General features: G+C 37.4%; 1 protein-coding gene across 3 annotated transcripts in view; it reads left to right on the top strand.

The window, feature by feature from the left end:
* Nucleotides 1-11,617, top strand: part of LOC136864309 (serine/threonine-protein kinase 16) — a 113,759-nt gene extending 102,142 nt beyond the window's left edge. For all 3 annotated transcript variants that reach the window (XM_067141120.2, XM_067141119.2, XM_067141121.2), the window contains one exon: nucleotides 10,346-11,617. In XM_067141120.2, coding sequence (XP_066997221.2) covers nucleotides 10,346-10,462 — 117 coding nt within the window. In that variant the 3' untranslated portion in view covers nucleotides 10,463-11,617. The remainder of the gene's footprint in view (nucleotides 1-10,345) is intronic.
* Nucleotides 11,618-16,910: the final 5,293 nt, after the last annotated feature.

Here is a 16,910-nt window from a genome sequence, read left to right as displayed (position 1 = left end):
TTGACATCCTTGTTAACTCAGGCATGGAAAGACAGATATGTGACTGCTTCAGGTTGTACACTTGATTTCCAAGAGAGACTGTGAATGTGCCGCTCAGTAGGAAGACAGAATTTCGAGCACTTTGTTTCATTACAATGATTGAAAGCAATGTTGACCACTGCCCTCCCTCCCACCTCCATTATGTAGCAGTAGCTGTTTGTTGTTTATTTATGTACTTTATTGAATATATACAGCTTTGATTTTCTTTCAAACATAGTTAATCATTGTTATGTACCATTAACTTTGTTTATCCGTGTTGTTACCTAATAAATACAGCCTTGGTTTAATTCCAAACATCTAGTAACATTGGTTTAATGTCATATCAGGATTTTAAAAATTGTCCTTATAAACAGGACCAGGATTTTGGTGACCTAAAAATGTTTAAAAAATGATTATAAAATGACTGCAGAAATCCAGTAAAATGATCCAAAAATTTTAAAATGACAAATTTTAAATGAAATTTTACAATCAATTTACTTATCTAGTTGGTATAGCCTATATTTATGTTGATGACATAATTTTAGCACTCAAACAAATGTAAACAGACTGCATCTTTCTATATTAATATAAAATTAATGGATACCTAATCTGATTTCATACTTTGATGAAGCTGCACATATATACTGGTTAACATTTCAACCCATTGTTTAATAACACAAATTCACCGGGCTAGTTGGCCATGCAGTTAGGGGCGCACAGCTGTGAGCTTGCATCCAGGAAATAGTGGGTTATATCCCCACTGGGTGCAGCCCTGAAGATGGTTTTCTGTGGTTTCCCATTTTTGTACCAGGTAAATGCTGGGGCTGTACCTTAATTAAGGCCACAGCCACTTCCTTCCCACCCCTAGCCCTTTCCCATCCCATCGTTATCGTAAGACCTATCTGTGTCAGTGTGACGGGAAACAAATTGTAAAAAATAATACAAATTCTGTTTTTCTTTTGAGAATTTCTTTTCTGTTATGTCGCCCATTAAGTCGGGAACATCTGCAGAACGAAACAAAAATAAGAAAATTTTGCCATTAGATAATCGGATGCATTACTGGATTAGAGCATAACATGAAAAATGTGCACTTAAAATGTGATATACAGTCTTATCTCATTCCGCATTACAGTACATGACAGTGACCGTTTGCAGATTCTCCCAGGAAAAAGAACAACTGTTGATGGGATCAATGTTCCCTACCATGTGATGCAACACTGCAGGGAATGTTGGGTGCTTGGGATTTAAAGAGTTCCCTGCTAGATGGAACCTTAAGAAATACCTTCTTGGTGTGCGACACAACCTTGTCAACTTCTGGGAAATTTGATCTGACCTTTTTGGCTACTCTGTGAAAAGCATGAGCTAGGCAGGTTACGTGCACTGTTCTTGAGTAAAATGATTTGATAGCGTTAGTAGATGCTGCATTAGTCACAAAGACTAAAACATTGTCATGGCTTACATCCTCAGACCATAGTAGCGCTTTCGATTTATAAAAGAAGTGACATATTACTGAATGGTTCACAAAGTGCAAAATCTTGGTCATGAGCAAAAGTATTTTTCCAGATCAATCTACTTCCATCGTACCCACGATAACATTGGCAATGTAACGGCCCTCAATGTCGCTGGTTTCATTGATAGAGATGAATATTTTTTTCTGCAGACTTGTGCTCTTATTTTGCTGATAATCCTCTGCTATTATGTTGGATTCCACGTAAATACTTTCCTCGACTACTATGTTGCTGAACTTAAAATCTCGTACCCCCCTGCCACTTTCACTTCATATATTTTGCAGAAAAGAATTTCACCATCAGTAGAAAAAATATCCTCCCCTAATTCCGAAATTGAGCAGTCCTGCTTCGCTTTAAGTTCCACATTTTAAATATGACTAATAACAGTGATTTAAGTCGGTAAGGACCATGGTGGCCATTATGGTCAAGTTATAGATTTTAAATATGTAAACGGCAAGAAAAATATTGAAATCGATAACAAAAGTTTACTCCACATACGTATGGTTACACTGAAACTCTTAACCAACTGGCATTACTTGGCCAAATGTAATTTGTCTTGCTACCCTCGCTTTTAACATCCCTCTCGGATTAATTACAACTGCAGATGTGTCTCCTGGAATGTGACATTTCCAAGAAGTAAGGGGTGAATAAAGTTTTAGTGCCCAGATTGACAAAGCGTTGTGAAAATTCTCAATTCACTGTATTCATCCTCACTTAAAGTTGCAATAATATCCATTATCACACATGTGAATGCTGCAAAATCCTCAAACATGTAAGAAAATGACTAAAAAAGTATAAAATAGTTAATAAATTTCATAAACTGAACAAATAATGACATAATTTTTTAAAACAGCTAAAAGTATAAAATGGCAGAAAAATTACCTAATAAATAAGTATTTGTTCAATGTGGGAACTACGGTCAGGATTTCTGTACATGTTAGCAATGTCTATTATGAACCAATTAAAAGATGACAAGTCATCAAAATCCTAACCCTACCTATAAACCAATGCATATCCAGTCTTCTTTTACACGTTACCTACAACAATATTAAGATTTTGAATCATATAGTATTATTATAGTGTATTTATGTGCACATTGGAATGAATCAACAGGCTTAGGAATCATACGTAGCATGTGCCTTGGTCGCCTGGTTAGTTTTTCATTTGAATACGGCAGCCCACGGCTGATGAATGTGGCACATTTGAAGACATTTTGTTTTCCTGGAAAGTACTTGCCTGGTTTTGAAAATTCACACCCCTCAATTTGCAAGTTTCATAATCCTAATGGTAGGTGTAGAAAATAGTGTAGTTACATTTAATATGTGCAAGTGAGTACCGTTTTCTCTGCACACTAAAAAAAATACAAGTTCAGTTATGAGACCCTTGGTAACATTACTGATAGTAAAAACAATTTCCTATATCTTTAACAGTTTGCGAGTCATTTAAGGCAAACATTTTAACTGACTTGCCCTGAATATTACCTTGTTTTGACAGAGTGCTCTAGACGGTGTACTTGAAAGTATGAAAGTCTTCAGGTTAATGAATACTGTATTTAACTGAGCTGAAAGGGTGAGAAGTCTTTCCATACCCAAACATTGAAAGATGAAAACCTGAATTAAACTAATATAGACAAGTTCAGTTTCAAAATGAAATTGTTGTTTGAGTCATCAGTCCATAGACTGGTTTGATGCAGCTCTCCGTGCCACCATATCCTGGGCTAATCTTTTCATTTCTACGTAACTACTACATCCTACATCTGCTCTAATCTGCTTATCATATTCATACCCGGATCTACCGCTACCGTTTTTACCGCCTATACTTCCCTCAAAAAACCAACTGAACAAGTCGTGGGTGTCTTAAGATGTGTTCTATCATTCTATCTCTTCTTCTCGTCAAATTTAACCAAATCATTCTCCTCTCACCACTTCGATTCATTATCTCTTCATTCATGTTTCGATTTACCCATCTCACCATCATTCTTCTGTAAGAATACATTTCAAAAGCTTCTCTTTGTCATCCTTATTTCTGACATTAGTTATTTTACTGTCCAAGTAACAGTATTCACCTGCTTCCTTTAAGACATCATTTCCTAATCTAATATTTCCTTCATCCCCTGACATTGTTCGACTGCATTCCCTTACTTTTGTTTTGGACTTGTTTATTTTCATCTTGTACTCCTTCCCCAAGACTCTGTCCATACCAATCAGTAATTTCTCTTCTGCTTTCTCAGATAAAATAAAAATATCCTTGGAAAATGTCAGGGATTTGATTTCCTCTCCTTGGATTGTGATTCCCTTTCCAAATTCCTCTTTGATTTTCTTTACTGCCTGTCCTATATAAACATTGACATGGAGGGGGGGGGACAAACTGCAGCCATGCCTCCCTCCTTTCTGGATTGCTGCTTCGTTTTCAAAGCCCTCGATCCTTATTACTGCAGTCTGATTTTTATACATCATCTTCTTCTTCGTTCTCGTTATCTGAGCCCAGTCACCCTCACAATCTTAAATAGGTTGGTCCAGTGAGCATAATAGAATGCCTTTTCTAGATATTTGAACACCATATATGTGTGCTTGTCCTTCTTAATTCAGTCCTTTAAGATCAGACATAAATTCAGGATTGCTTCACGTGTTCCTACATTTCTTTTGAAGCCAAACTGATTTTCTCCCAACTCAGTTTGAACTTGCCTTTCCATTCTTCTGTAAATAATATATGTTAAAATTTTACAACCTTAAGTTTTCTTGTACTTGTTAACCCATTTGGTAGTATATGAAGTTAAAATCTAAAGACCTTAAAACATAAAACTTTTATGTCTTAATGAAGTTATGACAATAATGGTGTGGTAGTTTTCACACTTGTCTGCACCGTCTTTGTTGGGAATAGGTATCACAACCTTCTACCAAAAATATTGGATGGCACTTCTCCTGTATCATACATCTCACACACTAAATACCTAAACACCTTGCCATGCAGGTTTCTCCTGAGGCACCCAATAATTCTGAGGAAATGTCATCAATTCCAAGTGCCTTGTTCTTATTTAGGTCTCTCAAAGCTCTGTTGAATTTTGACTTCAAAATTTCGTCATCATCATCATCAGCCTCTTCTTGTTCCAGAACCATATCATCTACATCTTTACTTTGATACAACTGTTGAATATGTTCCCGCCTTTTCTTTCCTTAGAAGTGGTTTTCACCCCCTGCGGGTGGGGGACACACATGTAGAATACACCCGCGGTATCCCCTGCATGTCATAAGAGGTGACTAAAAGCGGCGACCAAGGGATGATCAAATTAGAACCATGAGACTACTTGTAATTAGTACCATCACGCAGGGAACACCATGGGTCGCATTTACTTGCGCGTAGTACTACTATGTTAGGTATGCAATGGGTTTGTAATTAGTAGCGACAGTGTGTGAATCAGGATGAGGGTCTTACAGTACCTGTGATTCGTACCCCTATATGAGCAACACCATGGGGTGAGCGACACCATGGTTCTGCCTTCCCTATGCTTAGTTCCCACAATGTGAGGAATACCACGGGATAGTTTGGGTCCCTGTGGTTAGTCCACTGAGGAACGCCATAGGTTTGCGTTGCCTGTAAATAGCGCCGCAATGTGTGAAACACCATAGGTCTGTGTTACATGTGCGCATTACACAACCTGTGAATAATACCATAATATGTGGAATACCGCACGTCTACGCTACTTTTGAGTAGCACCGCCAAATGACAAATAACATGGTTCTACTTTCCTAGCGATAAGTACCATTATGAAGGGCCGATGACCTGGATTTTGGACCTGTTTCGACTACAAGCATAATCGATTCAGCATTGTGCTATAGAAGCAGTCCCTTGGTCAGTAATACTATTGTTTTGTGCCAGCTTCTGTGCATGTGAGACCTTGTGGGTCAGTTCCACAGATCGTTTTAAATTCATATCCATCCATTCATTCTTCGTCCTCGCGCTTTGAATTCTGGTCAGTGGAGGATTTTGGACTTTTAATTTGCCATAACATTTTGTCTCATATCATACCATTAGGGGCCGATGACCTCAATGTTAGGCCCCTTTAAACAACAAGCATCATCATCCGAAGTGGTTTTCTATCTGAGCTCTTAATATTCATACACCTTTCTTTGCTTTTCCAATATGAAGCATCTACCTTTCCTAGGACCATACAACATTCAACATCCTTGCACTTCTCTTTCAGCTATTCTTCCTTAGCTGTAATGCACTTTTTATCCACTTCCTTCTTTAATCGACCGGGCGAGTTGACCGTGCGGTTAGGGGCGTGCAGCTATGAGCTTGCATCCGGGAGACAGTGGGTTCGAACTGCACTGTTGGCAGCCCTGAAGATGGTTTTCCATGGTTTCCCATTTTCACACCAGGCAAATGCTGGTGCTGTATCTTAATTAAGGCCACGGCCACTTCCTTCCCATTCCTAGGCCTTTCCTGTCCCATCATAACCTTAAGACCTATCTGTATCAGTGCGACATAAAGCAAAATAGCAACAAAAAAACCTATCTGTGCTGGTGCGACGTTAAGCAACTAGCAGGAAAAACAAATCTTTAATCGCCTGTATTCTTTTCTGCCCTCCTCATTTTTTTCATTCTTGTACATTCATCGTTCATCAATCAGGTCTAGTATCTCCTGAGTTATCCATTGATTCTTAGTTGATCTTTCCTTTTTCCTAACCTTTTCTCAGCAGCCTTATTAACCTCATTCTTCACAACTGTCCATTCTTCCTTTGATGTGTTTCCTTCAGTTTTTCATTTAGTCCTTGTGCAACATATTCCTTGAAACAATCCCTCGCACTCTTTTCTTTCAACTTGTCTAGATCTCATTTCCTTGCATTCATTCCTTTCTTCATTTTCTTCAACTTCAGGTGGCATTTCATGACCAAAACATTATCAGAATCTACGTCTCTTCCTGGGAAATTCTTGCAATCCAGCACCTGATTTCTGAATCTCTGCCTAATCATAATGAAGTCTATTTGATACCTTCCAGTGTCTCCAGGTCTCATCCACGTATGCACCCGTTGTTTGTTATGTTTGGTCCAAGTATTAGTAAGGACTAAATTATCGTCGGTGCAGAATTCAACCAGCCAACTTCCTCTTTCATTCCTTTGTCCCAATCTGAATTCTCTTACTGTATTACCTTCTCTTCCTTGACCTGCCTCTGCATTCCAGTCTCCCATCACAATTAGATTCTCGTCACCTTTTACAAATTGCATAAAATCTTCTATCTTCATATATTCTTTTGATTTCATCATCACCCCCTGAAGTAATAGGCATATAGACCTGCCCTGTTATGGTGCGCATTGACTTGGTGTGTCTTGAAAACAATAATCCTTTCCCTGTGCTGGTCATAATGGCTTACTTGCTGCATTATTTTCTTATTATTGAACCAACTCCTGCATATCCCCTGTTTGATTTTGTGTTGATAATTCTGTAATTACAATATATTAAGGGAAGGGAGTCCACCTAATCAGTGCATAATTTATTATGTGATTAATTATACATCACAATATGGGACTAGTTTCGACCAAGTATTGGTCGTCTTCAGCCACTCATAATAAAAATTGACGAGGTACTTAACCTATTGAATACATAAGCAATGATGAAACATATATACCGGTACCTAAAGTTTTCTTGCACTTATTAAACCATTTGGTAGTATATGAAGTTAAAATCTTAAAACTTAAAATGTTTGTGTCTTAATGATGTTACGACAAGCATAACAGTTAAAATTAGATATTTTTGACGTTGTTTGTGCATATTAATGTTTGCCAGGTTCATCCTTTTAAATTTACGAGTCTTGATAAAATATGAATTTGTAAAATTCACAATTTTAATCTTGAGTGGCACTTAAGTGCTCAGTCAAAAGCTGCAAAGTGGTGAAGTAGGACTTGAATTTGTATGGTGCTGATGAAATGTAAATTTGTCCTTGAGACCTTCACTGGAGTCGAATGTCTGTGTTGAAATTTATAATCTCATGACCTCTTGTAAGAAGTTGGAGTGAAAATTTGGTGTGGTTTGGACTAATTGGTATTGTTGAATTTCTTAGTTATGTTAGAGTTGTAATTCTGTCAGTACGGTTCTTTCTGTTTGATGTTACGTCTGAAAGAAAATGAAGAAAAGACTACGATGAGACCTTGTAGACTAAATTAATTGTACAATATAAATGTTTGAGTCCTCCTATTCAATACATTATTTACTTCATCTATGAAGATGTTGTTTTTACATTAAAGACCATACATGTTCCAACCTCTATTTTGGGTCATCTTCTGTAGTTTGAATCTTAAATGTACATAATCTACAGTTCAGTGATGTACTAATATAAGTTTAGGGACACTAGTACAATAAGTCATGCTAAAATCTTGAATCACAGAAGTACACAGCCTATTGTTCAGCAGCGGCATAATAAAAGTTAATGGACACTAATGTAATAAGTCTTATTTGAATCTTGATTATTAACATGTAAAAACATAAGTTAAAATATGGCATCAGGATGCAATCTCTGGTCTTAAAATTATAAAATAATGTTACTTAGAAAATTCTCTAATCTTCCCTCTTGAACTGAAACCATTTCTAAAAGCTCTGTATATAGTCATTAAATGCAGTGATATGAGGAGGTATGTAGCTTGATGCATTTTCTCCTGTGCGTGATGTTAACTGAGTACTGTCAGTGGATATTATATGACCTGCAAATACTATGTAGGTATATGCAAGCAAAGAAGTCTGTGTATTATATGTGGTTAAACTGGTATTCACCAGGCGAGTTGGCCATGTAGTTAGGGGCGCGCAGCTGTGAGCTTGCATCTGGGAGATAGTGGGTTCGAATCCCACTGTCGGCAGCCCTGAAGATGATTTTCCATGGTTTCCCATTTTCACACTAGGCAAATGCTTGGGTGTACCTTAATTAAGGCCACGGCCGCTTCCTTCCCATTCCTAGCCCTTTCCTATCCCATCGTCACCATAAGACCTATTCCACTATTTGTCTGTACTCTGTTAGTTATGGAGTCTTCCTATTATAGAATGTGTTTTGACAGGCAATCTGCTGCTACTAGTGTCCGTGCAGGTTGGCATTGTAGGAAGAGGCTGGTCATGTTGGGTAAATGGGTGGGGAGTAGGTCCAGGAGGGGATTCATTCACGGGAGGCTGCGCTGATCTTCTGTACTGGGTGCGGAGTTTATTTTGGTTTTGTTTACAAATAATTTGAAATTATCTATTAATAAGTTTCTCTTATTGTAAATTTTTTTCTTATGGGATGGATTCTTAAATTGACCAGTATTAATGTAGATGTTCTCAAGAATATTCAGTACAGGGCCCTTTTGTTCACGTCACAGAATTGTTAGATCCTGTTCTATATTGATATATTTGTGGTTCGTACTTTCATGGTGTTCGCTAATCGCTGAGAGCCATTTATATTTGTTGGTGTTATAATGTTCAGCGTATCTTGTGATGAAGTTTCTTCCAGTTTGTCCCTCGTAAGAACAATTGCACATTTGTCATCCAAGTTTATAAACTCCATCATTCATGTATTTGTTATTCTTGCTGACAGTAGGAATGGGTATTGAAAATCAGTTTAGCATTAGTGTTGTTTGTTTTAAATGCTATGTTCAAGTTGTATTTCTTAAAGACATTAATTACCTGTTATATATTATCGTTAAACTTGAAGGTAGCAAATTTCTCTTTAGACTTAGATATGGGTATGAGTGTTGTCTTTGGTTTACTCCTTTGTTAATAATTTTATTAGTGAACATCTTACTGAATCAATTTATGTTAGCTATATTGCGAATAGTTTGATTTCTTTTTTGAAATTTTTCGAAGATAATGGCAATTTAAAGGCTCTTTCTACCTTATTGTTGTGTGCCGCTTTCTTTTGTGTACATGGATGCTGGGAGGTTTGCCTGATGGTGTTGAGGGTGTGGGTGGGCTTTCTGTAGATATCAAAAGAGAGTTTATTATCTTTTCTTCGTATTATTGTTACAGTGAGGTAGTTAATGGATTTTTAGTTTTCATTATCACTCGCAAATTCTCGCTGATCTGTGTATCTATAATTACTATCATATTATCATCATACTGTGCCCAATATTTTATTACACTGATTTTTCCCATAATGCAAGTATGCTGTAGGTAATCCGTATAAGTGTCGGCTAAAATCATTGATGCAGGGTATCCCAAGGGTAGGCCCAAAACCTTCAATATCTTGTGGAGTCAGTCACGCCACGTCATTGCCATCTTCGGGGCAAAAGGTGCCGCTATATGTTACTAGCCAGGTATCTCTACTTCATTTTCTCATCAGTCTATTAATAACCTAATGTTACGGTAAGCTTTAGTTGTACAGTTTTCAGCAGGTAATCTCTGCATTCAGTCTTAAATTTTGAGATTGTGTTAGAGTTCCTGGCAGCAGCTGGAAGTGAATTCCCCAAGTCGTGACCCAGCCACAACAAAGGATCTATTGTAATATACAAATACCATGTTAAAAATGAATAAATTAATTTAATAAGGGAATAAATAGTTAAATGTAAAAGACATTCTAACTATGTGTCTGTAATAAGAGCACAGTGAAATGTTTTGTCTCCTCTCCTGAAAAGTATGAGAATTGTTTTTAATCCTATTACCAGTTATATACAAGTGCAAATTCTTTCAAATATCACAATAATCCAGGTTGTGTCAGCAGTTGCATACAGTAAGTTAATGAGGCTGATGACCATGGCTGCCCCAACCTATTCATCAGGCCATAGTAAACCTTTTTACTGATGTGAATTGTATTCTTAATTATATTAATGTTAGCAGTAAAACTGGTATCTTGTTCTGTTTCAGGATATGCATGACCTAATACTCTACATGTTAAAAGTGAATCCTATGGAACGACCATACATATATAGTGTGATTGAAAAGACTCATGATGTTATATCAAAATTGGAAGCTAGAGCGTAGAAGTGCAGTGCATTTAGCAGGAAGAATTCCTTTTCCTGCCAGGATCAAGTAGGCTTCCTGTTGAGGTTGACAAACACAGTTTGTGAGTGTGATGGTCACGCTTAATGAGGACTTTATTGGGAATGAACTTTCACAAATTCCTCTTTGCTAGTTGGAGTGATGTAAGGAGATACTCCACTAAATAGTGAAGAAATTATACGTGCAAAGTGATGACGAATACACAATAACAGGGTTTGTAAATGATGGTCTTCTAGAGAAACAACATAGATCTTGAAGTCAAATACCCTTAACCAGCTGTGTAGTACAGCTGGTTAAACACTTGCCCCCTGTGTCCAAGCTGTTTGTAATGAATCCCTGCACTGTCACTTGGCATTAAAAAATGTGTAAATATTATAAACATGTTTCCGTACATTGACACGTTAGAGAATTTTCCCCAGCACAGGATGTCAGTACCCTAGCACTTCCTAAAGGGATCTTAAATGCACAGTAATATTCACACTTTCTGGTAAGTAGTTGTACAGGGATATGTATGTGTGTGTGTGGGGGGGGGGGGGGCATGATAATTGGATCACATCATCACTGTTTCCTCACATATGCAGTCACAATTCAAGTTCCATTCAATATGTGTGAAATTTTTAAAGTAAAAGTTAACATCTCTGTGGTTTTGATTTCACATAAAATTGGAGGTCCCATTGCTATGATCACAATATCAACAGTCACGTAAAACTGCAGGTGTGCTTGCTTATCTTTTTTCCCTCCAGGAAATGGACTGATTCAAATAAGAGTAAATTTGAATGAATTTTCACTGGGCTTACTGGCTCAGAATGGAGCGCTGACTTTCTGAGCCCAAGGTGACAGGGTTGATCCCAGCTCATTTTAGTGATACTTGAAAGTGTTTAAATATGCCAGCCTCATGTCAGTAGATTTACCAGCACATAAAAGAACTGCTGCACATCAGTGTCTCAGGTAACCATAAAAGTATAGTTGTTACTGAAGCATAAGACCAATTATAATTTTCTTCATTTATGTTGTTTCTCAAGTATGTTCCTTATGTACTTGCTGCTGTTACTGTTTTAGATAAATGTTACCAGTGGTGGGTTAGTAATAATTGTTAATAAATCTTTCTATTGAAATACATTTTTTTAAGCATGAAAACTGAGAATATCCTTTTTATTCTTGTCATTCATGATGGGTTGTTTTTTGTGTAATTTTTTATCTTTGCATAAAGTGCTTACCATATGTTTGTCACTCTGATGGTAATTATATCAGACTGTGGCAGCCATTTGTTGTTTGCTAGAAGCCAAAGTAGAGGGAACGTTTAACATCACCAGCACATTAATTACTCTCATATAAATCACATGTTGTATGTATATTACATCATCTGCTCAAAACAATTGGACTAAATGAATTCTTGGACTGACCCAATAATCTTCATGTACTGGAGATCCCAGATTGAATCCCTTCAGTAATAGAACAAAAAAAAAAAAAAAAAAAAAGACACGTGCCTTATCCAAACCTGGACTTTCGTGACCTCATTGCCTGCAGTTAGACCAGGAACCTCTGATCCTAAGTCAGAGTTTACTTGCAATAGTTTTATACTCCTCTTGCCAACTACATGTGACTGTCCATCCAAGTGCTCACCATGCCCACTGTTGCTTACCTTCGGATATTTCACCGGATCCGGTGTTTCAACCTAGGTATACTATTGATAGTTGTTGTCATAGTCTTCTTCCTGGCCTTCTTCCCAATATCTTGGAGTCTGCACTTGGTGACGATTTGGCCCAGTTTCACAGCTGGATGCCTTTCCTTATGCAAACCAATGTGGAGGGATGTTATCACTAAATTGTGAGTACCGAGCAAGATTGCTGCGTGGTTCAGGTCGTGAAGCTATGAGCTTGCATTTAGGAGATTGTAAGTTTGAATCCCACCGTTGGCAGCCCTGAAGATGGTTTTCTGTGGTTCCCCATTTTCACACCAGGCTGTAACTTAATTAAAACCATAGCCTCTACTTTCCCAATTCTAGTCCTTTTCTCATGCTTGCATCTCTGAAAACATTCATTGTGTTGGTGCTAAATTAAATCACTAGTAATAAAAAACTATTGCAAGTGCCTGTGGTAGTTAGTATTGTTGTGTATAGATGAAGATGTGTATTGAGGCAAATATGAATACTAGTCCCCCAGCCAGGGAATTTAACCACACACATTTAAAATTGTCAGCTTGGCCAGGAATCCAACCCAGTGCCCTCTGGACTGACCACTACGCTGACCATGTAATCAAGGAACAAGACATTGTTGATAGAAACCATCTTATAATTTTGGATGACAGCACTTGAGTGTGTGTTGCACAAGCAATAGTTGAATTCCTGAGTTGATAGAATTGCAAAGTGCTACAATATCCACCTGTCTCCCCTTTTTAAAACACCAGTGATTTTGACTTTATACCTGAAATGAAAAAATCACTTTGCAGTATTTGATTTAGAACTATTCCTAACATGTCTTTTAGGCAGTTGGCCACTCTATTCAGGTAGGCATGCAAGCATGTGCTGCCGACCACAAGCTACAACTTCCATATGGGTGGAAACGGATATCACACAACACTGGTGATTCCATCAAGGGTAATAATGCTTTTCGCATCCGGGAGATAGTGGGTTCGAACCCCACTGTCGGCAGCCCTGAAGATGGTTTTCTGTGGTTTTTCATTTCCACACCAGGCAAATGCTGGGGCTGTACCTTAATTAAGGCCACTTCCTTCCCATTCCTAGACCTTTCCTGTCCCATCGTTGCCATAAGACTTATCTGTGTCGATGCGGCGTAAAGCAAATAGCAAAAAAATAAAAATAAGTATAATAATAATAATAATAATAATAATAATAATAATAATAATAATAATGCTTTGTAACGGGTATCTGTTACTATCTATTACTATGGATTTGGAATAGATACCCCACATATTTAAATACTAAATTGTCTTCCATTTATTGTATTCATAAATATTTAGAGATTGATCTATCCATGTGGTAAATACAGTAAAACATGTGAAGTTGACCTGAATTTTTTTTTAAACTGGAAAATTCCCATTTGTTTGTACAATAGAACCCGGGTAATGAATCCTTCAACTTCAAGCTTTTTGTTAATGTGAATGGAATCCGTGATAGAGGAATTAAAAGATCCCACTTACAATATAAAGAAAATATTTAATCATAATATACTGTACTTACAAATGATTCTTCAGGCTGGCATTTAAAAGAATAGAATCCAAATACAATACATTGTTAATTAAATTCTAGTATACTGTAGTCATCCAAAGCGAATTCCAAGTACCTGCAAAATTTCAGTTTTTTTAGATAATTGTACCCTATTCGTTTTGTGGGTGGTTTTCACTAATTCTTCATAGCCAAATTAACATATCTACAACCAAACTCGGGATGTTAGACATATTTCGTTTGGCATATGTTATAAAATCACTGTTTATGGTAACCTAAAACCTGCCAAAATGGTGTATCTTGCATTTCTCTGTGTTAACTAATGTATCTGGTAGTGTTTGCTAAGGAAATAGCAGACTCACCACCAATAGCTTAAGGGAGATAAAACAGCTCGAGGGCCAATGACCTTCGATGTTAGGCCCCTTTAAACAAGCATCATCATCATCATCATCAAAACAGCTCAAAATCTAAATTGTTAGTTATCTAAAACAAGTATTTTTGCACATACATTGAATTCACTTAGGACAGCAATGTAGCTCTGATAGAAGTCAAGGTGTAAAATAGAAATATCAAATACGGTACTGTAAACAATTTTGTATTGTATTCTGTATGCTCATTGCCTTGTGGCTGCTAATACTGTAGCTGTAACTGTACTATATATTAGCTACAGTATTGGATGGGTTTTTTTATTGGTTTTTTTATCAGAACATTTTCAAATCTGAACTTATCACAGACCCAATTAGTTCTGGTTACTGGGGTTCTAATATACTGTATAAGTTGATCCTCTCTCTGACTTGTATCTTGATCGCAGTTTGGTAATATTTTAGTCACTTTTCATCTGTGTAACTTGGCCTCTGCAATGGTAGTTGAAAATTTTGTCAACTATACAGAACTTATAGTTCATGAAGTACTGGAAAATAATAACAACATTATTGGTTTTACGTCCCACTAACTACTTTCATAGTTTTCAGCGATACTGGAAAATATTCCAGGTGCTACTGGGGAGAAAGACGAGCACAGTGATGATGGCAAAATCCCTGTGACAGAAGAAGCCATAGAGAATTTGGTTCCAACACAGTGAAGCCCTGAAATGTGCCAACCAATTAAATATTGTAATGTCAAATCATTCAAATGCTGTAATGAATTGTTATAAACAGACATTGAAATGAGGATGCTTAAGTCTGAAATGATTAAAACAAACTAGTATTTAAGATTCTTTCAAAGTGTGGGTCAACTGTAATCTCACAACTATTGTATAATGCTAATTTTGGATGATCATATACTGTATACCTGTTGCATTTTAGTTGACAGCAATACAATTATAATAATAATAATAATAATAATAATAATAATAATAATAATAATAATAATAATAATAATACAGAAAAAATAGTAACAAAGAACTTTTTTCAGCTTATCCCAGTCATTTCTGGGATTGCTGGAGCTAGCCGGGCTCATTTTGATTTTGGCTGGGGGTTTGAGATCAGATGCCCTTCCTGACGCCACGTGATCCTTGAGATGAAAATCTCGACCCAGGATCATCTAGGATTCGAACTTCAGCCTTCCAGGTGCGAAGCCAGCAGCTAAGCCACTGAGCTAAACACTCCCCCACAGTAAAAATAGCAATACTGACATTAATTATTATTTAAAATGAGAAATGAGTACTTATTCGTATTTTATGTCCGAAGTTCTAGTCATTAGGTAGACCTGTATTAATATTTTCACTGATAATTGGAAAAGCTTTGTTGCACTGATCACCTTTGTATGTTGACCATATTGACTAGAAGCAAAGGTGGTCAGCTTACACAGACAGCAAAAAAAATTTTTTTTTTTTTAATATTCTGAAGTAATATGTTAGAAATATAAAATGGTTGGGAGATATTCATTCCTGTGCAATATCCACTTCCTGTCTCTAACACTCTTCATTATATGAAATGGTTAATACATTATATTTTTCTGGCACACAACATTTTACAGTAACATTATGAACAAACTATTGAAGATAAGACCTTCATTTCTTTACAGTTGAAAAAGATACTACTACAGTGCTCGAAATCTTTTGCATATTACCATTTTGCACAGTACAGTATATGTCACAGTACCACTAACGTGTTTACAGTATGCATTGTGTCCACCTCCATGGCTAAATAGTTAGCGTGCTGGCCTTTGGTCCAGAGGGTCCCAGGTTCAATTCCCGGCCAGGTCGGAGATTTTAACCTTAAATGGTTAATTCCCTTGGCTCGAAGACTGGGTGTTTGTGCTGTCACCAACATCCCTGCAACTCACACACCCCACATAACACTATCCTGCACCACAATAATATACAGTTACCTACACATGGCAGATGCCGCCCACCCTCATCGGAGTGTCTGCCTTACAAGGGCTGCACTCGGCTAGAAATAGCCACACAAAATTATTATGGTATGCATTGTAGATCAATGTGAGACACACAGCGATGCTAAATCCAGATTGGGTTCGATATTTATCTGATAGAAGGCATTTGTAATGTCGGTCAGTATAACATCTCTTTGTAAGGTCGATGGTGTTTAGACAGCACGTGTAGGATTGGGGTAAACTTGGCAAGAGTTCCTGTTTCTGCTACTGACCGCATTAAAATTGTGATATTGCTGCAAGAGGGAAATCAATGAATGGATGTCACCGCTCATACAGAATCAGAGTGATGTCTCCAGAGATGGGAAAAACCTTCAGCGAGAGAGAAATGGTTGCAAATCAAAAACGGACGGGATGTCCACAGGAAACAACTCTCTTTCAGCATGTCGTAGGCCCACTGCTACTGCTACCAGAGGGAATGTGCCAGATCAGACAGTATGAAATCTGTTGTGTGATGGAGGATTGCATGTGCCAAGAGCTCCTCGTAAACCACACCACCCGGGCTGAGTGGCTCAGATAGTTAAGGCGCTGGCTTTCTGAGCCCAAGTTGTCAGGTTCGATCCTGGCTCAGTCCGGTGGTATTGGAAGGTGCTCAAATACGTCAGCCCCATGTCAGTAAAGTTACCATCACATAAAAGAACTCTGCAAGACAAAAGTCTGGTACCCTAGTGTCTCCAAAAGCCGTAAAAGTAGTTAGTGGAACATAAAACCAATAACATTATTATTAAAACCATACCATTGGACAGATTGTGTGAGGTCTACAGCATCTCATGGCCCATGGCATCAGGAATAGTGGAAGCATATGCTTTTTTTTTTTTTTTTTTTTTTTTTTTTTTTTTTTTTTTTACGAGGTCA

This window comes from Anabrus simplex, chromosome 2, assembly GCF_040414725.1.
Source record: "Anabrus simplex isolate iqAnaSimp1 chromosome 2, ASM4041472v1, whole genome shotgun sequence".
Lineage (NCBI taxonomy): Eukaryota > Metazoa > Arthropoda > Insecta > Orthoptera > Tettigoniidae > Anabrus > Anabrus simplex.
The sequence above is the reverse complement of the archived record's forward strand: the minus strand, read 5'-3'. Positions and strand labels throughout refer to the sequence as shown.